The sequence below is a fragment of the Choloepus didactylus genome, chromosome 15 (genome assembly GCF_015220235.1).
Source record: "Choloepus didactylus isolate mChoDid1 chromosome 15, mChoDid1.pri, whole genome shotgun sequence".
In the NCBI taxonomy this organism is placed as follows: Eukaryota; Metazoa; Chordata; class Mammalia; order Pilosa; family Megalonychidae; genus Choloepus; species Choloepus didactylus.
Window position 1 is genome coordinate 7,423,493 of NC_051321.1, and position 13,379 is coordinate 7,436,871.

The window sequence follows — 13,379 nt, forward strand, 5'->3', positions numbered from 1 at the left end:
CCACATTATCTATTTTTCACTTAGGAGGTAGTTTTAAATAGCAAATCTGCAGCAATGTATTGGTCATTTTTCCTCCAGTGTTTTATCAACCTTTTCCTTTAGAACTAACTGATTTAGTGATTCCCTAATTCCGTCAGGAATAAGATGTGGGAATCTGGGGGAGATAGTTGCCTAAAGGCCATGTCCTATAAGCATAGGTTCAGAAATTATTTCTGGGAAGAAAATATGATACTTGGACTTATCATTTCCTTTTACAATTTAAATTGAACAACTGCAATATAGAACATTCACATGGGGCTTTACAATGACCTTTCCTAATTATGCCAAACTTCCAAGAGTCACCTGAGATCAATTTTGGAGCCAGGTTCAAAAGCATAGGTAATTTTTTTGAAAACAAATAAGGCTGCATCATGCATTCTGATGCATTTTATGGGCACTAAAAGAGAAAAAAAGAAAAGGTTTAGTTCTCTCACCCTCCTTGAAGTATTCGAACAAGCAAATCTTCATCATTCACATTGACAGCTCGATGAAAGTGTTCGCTACTTATGGGTTCTCCTGAAGAAATTAGACGGAAAGCAGTCATGCAGAATATAATGAAAGAAGATTCATTCCAGCCATATTCCTCCTGTGGCCTTGAGCAGATGCTCGTGTTCACCTCTGAGAAGGCATCTGGCTCTTCCCGTAAGTATACCTTACGTTTCCTAATCAAAAGACCTTGTTTTCACACATTAAGAGAATTTTCAGTTAGGCTGGAGACATTTTCAAGTTATAAAAATATTGCTTTGTGAATATTTAGATATTTGAAAACAATCCTTTCAGATTTTATAAGATAAGCAGAGTTGACAATTTAATGTGTCTCTTGTAAGCAAGGAAAACGTTCTGTGATGTCACCATGTGTGAATTTTATTTGCCAAAGAGACACTAAACTACTTGAATGACAAACAAAAAACCAAATTGCTTTCAGTGTTGGAAATCTAAACTTTCCGTTCTTCCCGGGACATCATTCACGTCGGCCTTGTCTCTCCTGAGCTTTTGGGGACAGAAGGGGCTGTCACCCACAGGGAGGCCGGGCATCGTGAGAAAGCCTGGCTGGGGGAAAGCCTGCTAAGTGGAAAGGAGGGGGCCGGGAAATGTTAAAAGCACAACGGGACATTGTCAGATAGGAGGAAGAGAATAGGGCCCAAGTTCAAAACTGAGCGGCTGTGAGAATAAAAGGCAAAGTGAAAGAAGCCTCCCCCAGCTCTCCGCTCCCCACTCCACGCTGCACAGCTCTGAAGGCGCTGACTTCTCCATTGCATTAGTTTCAATTCCATGACCTTCCAGCTCTGTTTTCCCTGGAGTGGAGGTAGGGGATTAGCCAGTTGGGATCTAATACCAGCGAGCCAGAGCTCAATCCTCATATGTGTGTGAGCTTCCCCGAGAGAGTGTCCTCCTGTGGGCACAGATGGCACCTCCAATCCCAGGAATGCAAGAGGTGTCACCAGGCTGAAAATGGGCCATTCAGCCCAATTCCCTCTCCAGGAATCAAACCACATGGTCCATCTGTTTTCTCCTGAGGCTGGGACCCCAGGTTGCCCGGAGACCCAAAGGAGGTGAGCCCACTGTCCCACAACGACAGCCACAGCTCCTACCCTCCTGAAGCCTAACTGAGCAAACACAGGAAATGCTTTCAAAAATGCGTGGCATGGCTTTACACTGGAAAAAGTTTAACTCAAAGAGGGGATTCTTGATCAATAAATCACTTTTCATTTAGGTATGCTTGCTTTATATATTAGTACACTATTGAATAACCACAGAAGTTCAATATATATCTGAATATTTTTCATCTATGTCTAGACACAATTCCAACTAAGTACCTTTATTAGGCCTATTTGGAAAAAGTTCAAAAAACATTCTGATGTTTAAAATATAAATATCCTTGATTAACGATGAGAAAATATGTAAATAAGGTTTTAAAATATTCATGCATCAGTATAAATGATGGTTTCCTAATGGTCTATTTGGGGTATATAAAAAAATGTAATTCTTGCAAATTTTGTAATAAGAATAGTTTCTTCTCTGTAGTGAGTAAATAAGAGTGTAAAGAAAAACTCTGATACTCATTCAGTTGTTCACAATTCAGTTGATTAACCTACCCACAAAAAAATGTTCTGAGTTATTAACATGGATCCTTTCATTGTTTAAAAAAAAAAAATGCATGGCGTGACAGGCTGGTGACACTTGATTTTTTTTTTTAAATCTACATTTTCAAAGTAATATGGCCACTCTCTTCCAAGGGCAAATGGTTTATCCTAAACTGACTACTCAGGCCCTGGGCCAGACCCTTCTTACAGGGGTGCTGACCCTCTGCAGCGCCTCACCCAGCCCTCAGGCAGCACTTGGAGGCACTAGGAGGACCCCTGCCCTGAGAAGCAAAAAAGGCCTGGGTTACTATCACTGCTGCACCACTGACTTGAGTGACCTTGAATAACTCCTGTCACCAATCTGGCCTCAAGTGCCTCATCTATAAAACAAAAGAACAGGACGCAAGTGTGGTTTGTTTGGCCCATGCATAATTTTTTTTTTTTTTTTTTTTTTTAAGTTTTGAGTCGACTATTGACATCTAAGTATTTAGTGACTTCTCATGAAAAGTCAAAGCTCTCGTAAACACATTTGCCCGTGGCAGCAATCCCCTGGAGCCACGCAGCAGCCCGCAACGTGCACACATGCTTCCCGGTGCCAGAACAGGTGAATGATCAGGAGCACGGCACCCAGGGAGGGACCAGGGTCAGACTGCGGCTCCGCCACCACATGCGTCTTGCACGTCTTGCAGCTCTGGGACCTCGGACATGCAATCGGAGGCAGAGATGGTAGGGAAAATGGGGGAAAGAACACCTACCTCATCAGGTTGCTGTAGGATTAAATAAACTGATGCATTTGTGAAGCACTCAGAGCACTGCCAATAGCAGTCTATATAAAAGTTTACTATCATTAAAAAAAAAATAGGTATTATTATTAAGCCGAAATGAAGTAATACAAGTCAAGCATTTGGAAGAACACATGGTACAAACTTAAACACAGTTGAGGTTGTAGCTACGGTGGTCGCAGCCGCCATTTGCTGCTGTTTGGCACAGCCCCGCTGTTCTCTTTTGCCGTATCCTCCCCACGGTTGGAATACATACCTGACCCTGATAGGCAATCTGAGTTTATAATCTTTGGTCTAAATACTCTCAAAGGTCTCATTCATTTCTTCAACAAATAGGTGTTGTCATTTATATGCCAAGTCTTGTGCAAGGCACTGGGGATCCCAGCGAGAGCAAACGTGGTCTCCCCCTCACCCACTGAGGCTGCAGTGCCCATTGCTGCCTGGTATGATTCTAAATCCTACAAGAAACTATCCACCCATCCTCCCACACTGCCACCCCAGACCTCACCCCACCGCCCAGTGTTCCTCTTAACAGTCTGGCCTGCAGAGCTGTGATGGCCTTTCCACCAGATGAGAAGGAAACTTCCCTATTTCTGCTTCTTATGGTGGAATAGTTCTCTGGATGCCAGTTACCTGACCCAGAACCACCTTTCTCCTGGTGTCCTAAGAGGGGTCTAGTGGTGCAAAGTGAATTGCGCAGAGGACAAAGTGGGGGAAAAGGGGAGTACATAAATGCTGGGGATGCTATCAGAATGAACATTAGCAATATCCTTTTTTTTTTTCCTGATAAAAATAAATTTAAGCCCAAAATTGTCTTGAAATAACAATTTTGTCTGCTAGAGCATGCCAATTTCCTTAAGATTTTTAGCCACATTATACTTCCTTTTCATCATTCCACACATTTTTTAGACCAAAAGCTTCAAATAAAAGTATGATAAATGAAAGGCCAATGTCAAAAGCCGAGGCCCATAGCTCTCCAGGGCTTTCAAGGGCAGTCATGCCTAGCCCAGTGGTTCTCAACATTGGGGGTGGGGCAGAGTGGTGGGTGGGGGTGCAGGTAGGGAAGAAGGGAAGAAGGCAGGGTTTTATCCCCCAGGGGACATCTGATGATGTCTGGAGCCATTTTTGACTGCCGCAGTGGGGATAGGAGGGTGAGGAACACTACTAGCATCTAGTGGGTACAGGGGGCCAGGGATGTCACAAACATCCTAAATGCACAGGACAGCCTCCCACAGCCAAGACTTATCCTCCCAATACCACAATAGAGACCCATTATGTGATCCATCTACACTTCAGTTGGACAAACTAAATCTGTTGAATGTTTCCCTTCCCTCCCACTTCCCAGAACAGAGCAGAGGAGCAGTGTGACTCCAGAAGTCTCTCTAATCCCACCCATCAGCCCCCACTTCTGTGACTCTCGAACTTCAGTTGCCACCAAACTACAAAACAAGTCCTTTGTCGAGAAGCACTTAGAAGAACACAGGAAGCTCACCCTATTTCTACTAAATTTTTAAATGTGGTGTCATGAATCAGATTGTTAATTAAGCTGTACACAGGACCTCATACAGTACACAATGCTTTTTAGATTCTCCTTCAGACCACCAAACTGAGGCTCAGAGAGGTTGAGTGAGTCGTCCTCAGTCACCCAGCTGGGAGTGAGCAGTACCAGAGCACAAGCAAGGTCTTTCTAAAGGCCACACTCCTTCCCCTTCCTGTTTTAATACGTGCTGAGAGATCCGACCAATTCACTCTATGCTTCAGCATTTACTAAATTTAGAATACAAACATTAAATAAATAAATATGATCCCCCCCCAAAGTGTTAAATGAAAAGGGATGCCTAAAAAGCTTCAGAAAAGGGCTAACTTCTTGGGATTTTAAGGGAAGTTGTAAAAGCCCATTCAGCATTATCCCCATGTTTCTACACAGACCACCTCCATTCCACGAAACCCACCTTACCTGAATAGCAAGGCTCTCCCAGTGAGGGGACCGCTTCCTAGTTCATCCTAACCAGGAAGCTCTGCAGCGTGCAAATATTGGGAAAAAAATAAGTTCATTTCTTGCTTAGCAAGCTTGAGAGCTCTTTGTAGCAAAGACCAGGGTGTTTTGATATGATAATAAAATATATGTTTTACCTATTTCCACTTCTGCAAAAGGTAGTCAGCGCTCAAACAACTTATTCTGAGAACAAAGGTGATACTCTCACCGGAGAGAGAGAAAACAACATAACTATTTGTCATTCTTTTCTTGCTGAATTTCAGCCAAAGGAAGCTACACCCATCCTTCAGAGTATACGGCTCTTTCTCAGTGCAACTCATCAATTCACCTCATATACCACTGGGGAGGCAGAGAAGAACACACACAGCAGATACAAATCAACCGAGGCACAGAAGGGCCTCGTAGGGTATGCTAATTTAACAGGGAAACTGAAAAGAAATGAAAAGGCTCTTGTTTGCTTCTTTCTACTCCCACCATAGGCAGGAGTCACAAGGAACAGAGAGGAAATTCCAGGGTGAGCAGAATGCTCCACTCCTCCCACCCTGAACCCTTCAAGACTCTGTGGGCCCAGCCCCAGGGATCGCCATCAGTAAACACGGCTGAATGCAAAAAGGCAGGGCCTGTGCCTTTCTGGATTTGTTTTCCTAATGTTTATCTTGAGTGTTGCAATTACAAATATGAGTGCAATCCTGCCTGTGGTGAGAGGATGTCCACGAATGCTCCATGGAGCTGCACGGGCTCCGACGATCAGGACCACACAAGGGAGAAACACCTACGTGGAGGAGAAGGGCAGAGTGGCCTTTGGGAAGCCATCACTTGTGTTCTGTAAGAGGGTCATTTAGATGCACATGCCCTGGCAGATATTATAATACAATGATAACCCCTTTCTTGGTGGAATTTAAGTCTCTATTAAAAACAGTGAATTAATGATGAGCTCACTGGAGAAGATATTTGCCGATTAACAAGCAGCGGCTGTTTTTCTTTCTTTTTAAGGGTCCACCTGATTAAAATTATATGCCTCATTTAAACAAGAGTCTCATGTCTTTACCTGGGGAAAAAAAAAGCTGAACATTCTTTATTCAAACAAAGTACATGCTTTTGTGATTTATTAAAACACTTTCAAACTGAATGCAAATTATCAACCCACACAAGCATTCTCACTTGTTTAGTATAATGTCCCCATTTTTAATTCTTTGTTTAGCATGATCTGCCTCCTTAAGAGGGTCTGCTTTGGAAAGAGCAGTCACCAGCCAGCAGAGCCAAGAGCCTGGCCCAGCCAGAAGGAAGACAGTACCTGACCCTTACCTCCCAGTAGAGTCCCAGAAGGCTTAGAGAGCTTCCTGGTTGCAGGCACTTAAGCTGTTACCCAGTGGTGAAATAACTGGCCAGGAAGTTCCAGCATTCCTGGTCACCAAGACCATGGTCTCCAGCTCCAGGCATGCCTCATCCCAGCAAGAGGGGTTGTCTAAATGGTCATCAAAGCCATGGGACTGCAACGACAACGCTGTGCACCAGCCATCCAGGGCTGCCACGCAAGAGCCAGAAGGTACACCTATTGCACAGGTACAACTCTATTGACTAATAGGCAGGTAGCTCAGATGGTTCTACCTTCCTAACAGAGCTCCAAATGACACACCATCTCCATGCAACTCTGGCCACAAGGCCCAGACACTGCTGCCCTGGCTTTTATTTGGTATTAAGAGGGACACTTAGAAGGGAGGGAGCTGAAAGTTGGCATGGGAGAGTGCCCTGGCCCACTAGAATTTATTTTCAAATGACAGGCCACCTTTCCCAGCTTGTTCTCCTGAACCCCTCTCCTCCACTCCCTATTGCCTTCCTTCAACATACAAAGAACTAACTCATGTTCTGGTCTGCCTTGTTTTCTTCTCTTAAAATTCCCAGTAGCTAAATATCAACCATATAAAAGCAAATGCTTTCAACATAGCCAGATTAAGAAACGGTCCTCTTTCCTGACCTGCATCTCCATACCTGATTATTTCACTTCAAAGGTGTCTTTGAAATTATAATTTTTTTCACAGCTAGCTGAGCATCATTTGGAACATATACAGTCTCAATTCTCAGCTTTAGCTAAACTCTCAGCTTGCTAAACTAAGATCCAATGCCCTAATGATGTGTTTTGCAATTGAAGATACTATAGGCTAACTTGTCTGAATTATATTTAATCCACACAAAATTTTCATGAATAAATTCCTTAAGGACACAATTAAAAGACACAGAAAATATATACATACAAGCTAAATGCTATATTGGATAAAATTTTAAAACTTTTTAGTTACTAATGGAAGATCTAGTCCCTTTGTGCAACCAAAGAAAGACTTATCTGTGTTTTCAGTGGGTGAGCTATGAGGAACATTCCTGGAAATTCTAATCTTTATAACATTCTAGTTCAAAAATGACACTGGACACACACATCTTTAAAATGTTTTAAAATGCAATCATAGAAATGAACTAGGAAAAGGATGGAATGGCCAGAGGGATTAGGGCTGGCCTCCTTCTGCCACCCCCGCTGAGCAGGGCCCTCCCTCCCTTCCAAGTTTCTCCTGGTACAGAGACAGCAGTGTCAATCCTCTATCTCTCAAAGTCTCCCCAGGAATCAGGGTTCTATGCCAAGTCAAGATGAAGACACCAAAGTTGCCCAAAACAGATGAAATTCAGAGTAGACCTCCTCACTCAGGGATACCCAAAGGGGCAACACTATCTGGCCACATGGGAAAGCTTGCCCAGCCCACACCCCCACTGGCCCATCCCCTAAGAGGTGACTCTGCCCCTTGGTACCAAATGGATAGTGTCTAACATGGTGGTCCTGGCACAAAAACAGCTCTCCTAATCTGCCAAAGTATAAATATACTCCCCTTACATTATGGCAGGACCTAGCCAGCAAACGATATTATCAAAGCATTTACAGATGGAATTGTTTCCATCAACAGATGAAAGAATACACAAAATGTGGTATATATCCATAGAGTGGAATATTATTCAGCCATAAAAAGGAATGAAGTTCTGATGCATGCGACAACATGGACGAGCCTTGAAAATTGTGAGTAAAAGAAGCTGGACACAAAAGGAAAAATATTGTATGGTTCCACTTATAAGAAATTCCTAGAATAAGCAAATTCATAGAGACGGTGACTCGGGGAGGAAAAACAGGGAGTTACTGCATATTAGATGCAGAGTTTCTGTTTGGGGTAAAATGTAGTTAGATGAAAACATTTTGGTGATGGATGGTGGTGATGGTAGCACAACATTGTAAATGCACTTAACACCACTGAATTATATACTTGAAAATGCTTGACATGGCAGATTTTAACGTCTTATATATTTTAACGTTTTTATATTTATATATAAAACCACAATTTAAAAAAAAAGAATAGTTTCTGCTCCCAGTATGGCCAAGTAAAAGAGAGTATTTTTACCTCTAAACTGCTTCACATCTTCATTTATCTTGAAGGGCCTTAGAGTTTTGTATACTCACTAGTTGTAGCTACCGAGACGACTGGGCTGTACTCGTATTCTCCCGTGGGGCTGGTGACCTTCAGTCGAAATCTATACAGTGTCCTCGGTTCCAGACCTTCAACTATGTGCTTCGTTGCATATCCCCTACACAGCAGGAAGACACGCGTGCTGATAACACCAGCTAATCCAATCAGTGTTCTCTGATAAATTATTAGAGCAGAAGGAAAAGATGTTTGAATACATTCTATTTCCAGTACAGATGTGCTCTCCAATGTCTACCTGTCAGTGTACCCACACTAGACTGAACATCTCAAGAGCAAGGAGCAAGTCCCACGTGTTACCTCTATCCATCCCTGGCACGTGCCCTCTCTATTACCTAGTATGCAGCTCAGTGCCTGACACGTAGCTGGCACACAATTTTGTACTCTGAAGGAAAAAATCACGTTAACCAGTGACATTTGTCCTCGAATGATAAAAGTTTCACATTTGAAAGATAAGATAGGCAGTCAAAGAGGATGTATGTGATTTTCTTTTTTTTTTTTTTTTTTTAATCATCATTTTATTGAGATATATTCACATACCACGCAGTCATACAATACAAATTGTACTTTCGATTGTTTACAGTACCATTACATAGTTGTACATTCATCACCTAAATCAATCCCTGACACCTTCATTAGCACACACACAAAAATAACAAGAATAATAATTAGAGTGAAAAAGAGCAATTGAAGTAAAAAAGAACACTGGGTACCTTTGTCTGTTTGTTTGCTTCCCCTACTTTTCTTTTTTTTTTTTTTTTTTTTTTTTTTTTTTTTAATCATCATTTTATTGAGATACATTCACATACCACGCAGTCATACAAAACAAATTGTACTTTCGATTGTTTACAGTACCATTACATAGTTGTACATTCATCACCTAAATCAATCCCTGACACCTTCATTAGCACACACACAAAAATAACAAGAATAATAATTAGAGTGAAAAAGAGCAATTGAAGTAAAAAAGAACACTAGGTACCTTTGTCTGTTTGTTTGCTTCCCCTACTTTTCTACACATCGATCCATAAACTAGACAAAGTGGAGTTTGGTCCTTATGGCATTCCCAATCCCACTGTCACCCCTCATAAGCTACATTTTTATACAACTGTCTTCGAGATTCATGGGTTCTGGGTTGTAATTTAATAGTTTCAGGTATCCACCACCAGCTACCCCAATTCTTTTGAACCTAAAAAAGGTTGTCTAAAGTGTGCGTAAGAGTGCCCACCAGAGTGATCTCTCGGCTCGTTTTGGAATCTCTCTGCCACTGAAGCTTATTTCATTTCCTTTCACATCCCCCTTTTGGTCAAGAAGATGTTCTCCATCCCACGATGCCGGGTCTACATTCCTCCCCGGGAGTCATATTCCACGTTGCCAGGGAGATTCACTTCCCTGGGTGTCTGATCCCACGTAGGGGGGAGGGCAGTGATTTCACCTTTCAAGTTGGCTTAGCCAGAGAGAGAGGGCCACATCTGAGCAACAAAGAGGCATTCAGGAGGAGACTCTTAGGCACAAATACAGGGAGGCCTAGCCTCTCCTTTGCAGCAACCGTCTTCCCAAGGGTAAAACTTATGGTAGAGGGCTCAACCCATCAAACCACCAGTCCCCTATGTCTGTGGTCATGTTAGCAACCATGGAGGTGGGGTAGGCGAATACCCCTGCAATGATTTTCTACTGGAGTCTTTGAGTGGGTTAGGCTAACTGAGGGTGGCGTGCCTATTGCATGCAAAATATACAGAGAGGATCTGAAGAAGTGGAATATGAGACACTCACAGTGCAGCTGGGGAAACGGACAGCTCACACAAGAAACAACTCGAACCTCATGCCACATGATTAAGTTCAACTAGGAATGTTGTGGGAAATAGATGCAGATCACTTCTGGAATAGAAAACTGACTCGAGGCTAGCAAAGGAAATCTACACGCCTCCAGAGGGAAGAAGTACTAAGCCTAATCACTTGGAGCCTGCAAAATGAGCACGAAGAAATGCAGTTAGGCAGTACGCCTGCCTTCTCAGGGGACCCTGGGGTCCAGCAGAGGTGCTGAGGGCCCATCCCTCTGCTTGGGAGGTAGCTCTCAGGGGCCTGGCTTTGATTGGGCATGCTTTTTAGGATATCAGGTCTCCAAAACTCTACAAGGCTGTATGTAGTTCCCAATACTTCAAAAAACCTCAGTTTCCCTTTGCTGCCCAAAATCTTTATTGGCATCTGACTAAATTCCATGTATCCTTTTTCAAATCCTATATCTAAATTTTTCTTTCCTCATACCAAGAGGCTTGATTCTTGAAGTTTCTTTCTTTCTTTCTTTGCACTACTTCTAGCTCTCTTTTCTTTCTGTTTTGACACCCGATAACAAGTCCTTGTCAACCTCCCTTCAAAACCTTCTCCATAGCTCCTTGGACTTCAAGTTTACCATTGTTTTCTCCAATATCTTCTGTCTCTAATTTCTCATTCATTCTTGACAGATCCTCTGCAGAGACTAGAACCATACTTTGGGACTCACAACTGATTTTAAGGATGCTTATTTGCAACATTAGCATCTATACATCAATTCAATTCCATGTACCTCAGCAAACATATCTAATGCCCCTTACTTGTGAGCCAAGCTGAGGGATGTAGCCCTGGACCACCTTGGGGGGGGGTGAATCTGTCAACAATGAGTTCACCCCATCATGGGGTAACAAGAAGAGGGGCAGTCAAGGACAATAAGGAGGTGACAGCTGAGTCAGGCTGAAACAAATGACAGTGCTGGGGTTAGCATTATTAATGATAAAAGCTCACCTGAAAATGTGGCTTTCAATCTGGCCCAGGTGAACATACTAACACCTTACCCATCAATTAGATAGTCTCGCTCGCCCCCTCCCTCCCTCCCAATCTTTCCCCAGCAGGGCAGGCACAGAGCTGACAGCATGGACTAGAGTACAGACCCAACATGAGCTCTGGAGACAGGAGAAACCCACAGAGAAGACCCACAAGTCCTTCTAAGTTCCTTGTCCCAAACTTGCCCATCAGACAAGTAACACCTCTGCTGGGAGGAGCAAGTGAGGGTGGAGAGGCCCCAGGGGAGTGTCCTCCAGTGGAGGTCTCTCTAAGTCAGAAGCAGGGATGAGGCACTCCCTAAGAGACCGGTCAGTGCTTCCCAGGCAGACAAGAGGAAGAATGGGCAAAGTAGGAGGAGAAAGGAATGTACGGCTGGAAGGATGTGGAATCATTGGGGAATGGAATGGTCTAGCAGGGCCTGGCTATGGAGAGGTCAGACTAGGCAAATCTGGATGTGTGCTCCTGAGAGGAGAGCCTCAGTGAAAGCTGACAACCTAAAGAAACATTTCGAAAAGCAGAAAATATTTATGAAAACCCTTTTCCCTTTGTGTCCACCCCCCCCATTCCTTTGTTGTTTATCCAAGATGTAAAATGTCAGGTTGAAACAAAGTCCTGAACACTCAGTGATCCCTTTTTCATATCACAAGTTACTTCAGGGACCAAAACCTAAAGGACTCCTTGGGTGGAGCTCTAACACAGAGCCAACAAAAAGAGACTGGGGATGTCTGGGCACTTCTGACCATTTGTCTAAGCTCCCCTGCTCTTCGCTGGTGGATTCAGCCTCCCAAGTGACATCGTTGCTTGAAGCACACTTCAGTAAAGCTGGCCTCCAACCATCCCACCCATCTCTGCACATCCGTGTGACTCTTCTACAGAGACTACAGCCTATTTATTCTCCCCCTGAATAGGGTGGAATGTGGTGTAAGTGTTGCCACATGAGTTCTGGGCTTAGGCCTCAAGAAGCCTAGAAGTGTCTGCTTTTCCTCCCTTGGAAGCTAGCCACCATGTAAAGAAATTCAACTATCCTGCTGAAGAGGGAGGCCACCGGGAAGGTGAAAGACAATGAAGGAAGATGAAGTCCAGTCCACCTCCAGCTGTGCTGGCCACTCCAGCCCAGGCATCGGACATATGAGTGAAGTCGTTTAGATCCTCTGGTCCCAACAAAGCTGCCCCAACTGACACTAGTGGAGCAGAGACAAGCCATCCTCACCCTACCCAAACTGCAGAATCACGGGCAGACACGTGACTGTTTTGCTTTAAGTTCTGGGGTGCTTTGTTACGCAGCCATAGATAACAGAAACATCATGTATCAACAAAAGAGAAACTGTAAAACAGATAAAGAAGAAATAATCCCATTCCTTACCATTAAGAAAAACATATGAATCAAGAAACTAAGGAAATAGAAAAGTATTAAGAATTGATATAAATATTTTTACCACAAAAGTGAAAGTCTAGAACCAAGATACATATTCAGAAAAACTGCAATGGCTAAAAAATATCCCTAAAACATAAAAGCAGAAAGTAGTCCCATGAGTAGGTGGATTTTATTGTAAATGAGCAAGGTCCATAAATGCTTAGATATCTGAATCACAGAAACTGAGGCCTCAAAATGTGTAGCAACTGAAAAGATCTTTAGAAGCTCAAAGAAAACTACAATATCCAGTCCTCAATGGAATTCAATGCCAGATGTCAAAGACTTAAAGTTTTAGAATAAAATAAAACCAGAGAACTCCCAATAAAATCCAGTATTGCTAAATATCATAAAATCACTCTGAAGCAAATAGCACCTTCTTAACCCTTGTAAAGAGAAATAACAGAATGGTTTAAAAAAAACAGATGTTACAGAGCACATTTACCAGGAGGCTGGAGGCTCTCAAAACATCAAAAGAGATGGCCTCCAAGGAGAGTACCAAAGACAGAGCAGGGGTCCAGGACACAACCGGCCACTGGGCTACACTACAATGATTCCAGTCCTGACAGGGAGGAATAACAAAGGCAGGGCATGAGCTCCATGGAGAAGCACAACTCTCCCTGCCTAGACATGGGAGCTTAAAGAAAGAAAAAATCTTAGAACTATTTTCACATTAGAGGAAAATATTTTTAAAAATGTAAAATGTACCCTTATTTTTGTTATCAATCAGCAATT

General features: G+C 43.0%; 1 protein-coding gene across 4 annotated transcripts in view; it reads right to left on the minus strand.

The window, feature by feature from the left end:
• Positions 1-13,379, minus strand: part of FANK1 (fibronectin type III and ankyrin repeat domains 1) — a 122,585-nt gene that overhangs the window by 20,068 nt on the left and 89,138 nt on the right. For 3 of the 4 annotated variants that reach the window (XM_037805055.1, XM_037805054.1, XM_037805057.1), the window contains exons 3-4: positions 8,395-8,519; positions 474-714 (exon numbers count right to left, since the gene is read on the minus strand). In XM_037805055.1, the coding sequence (XP_037660983.1) occupies positions 474-714; positions 8,395-8,519 (366 nt within the window). The remainder of the gene's footprint in view (positions 1-473; positions 715-8,394; positions 8,520-13,379) is intronic. The other variant, XM_037805056.1, reaches the window with a different exon arrangement.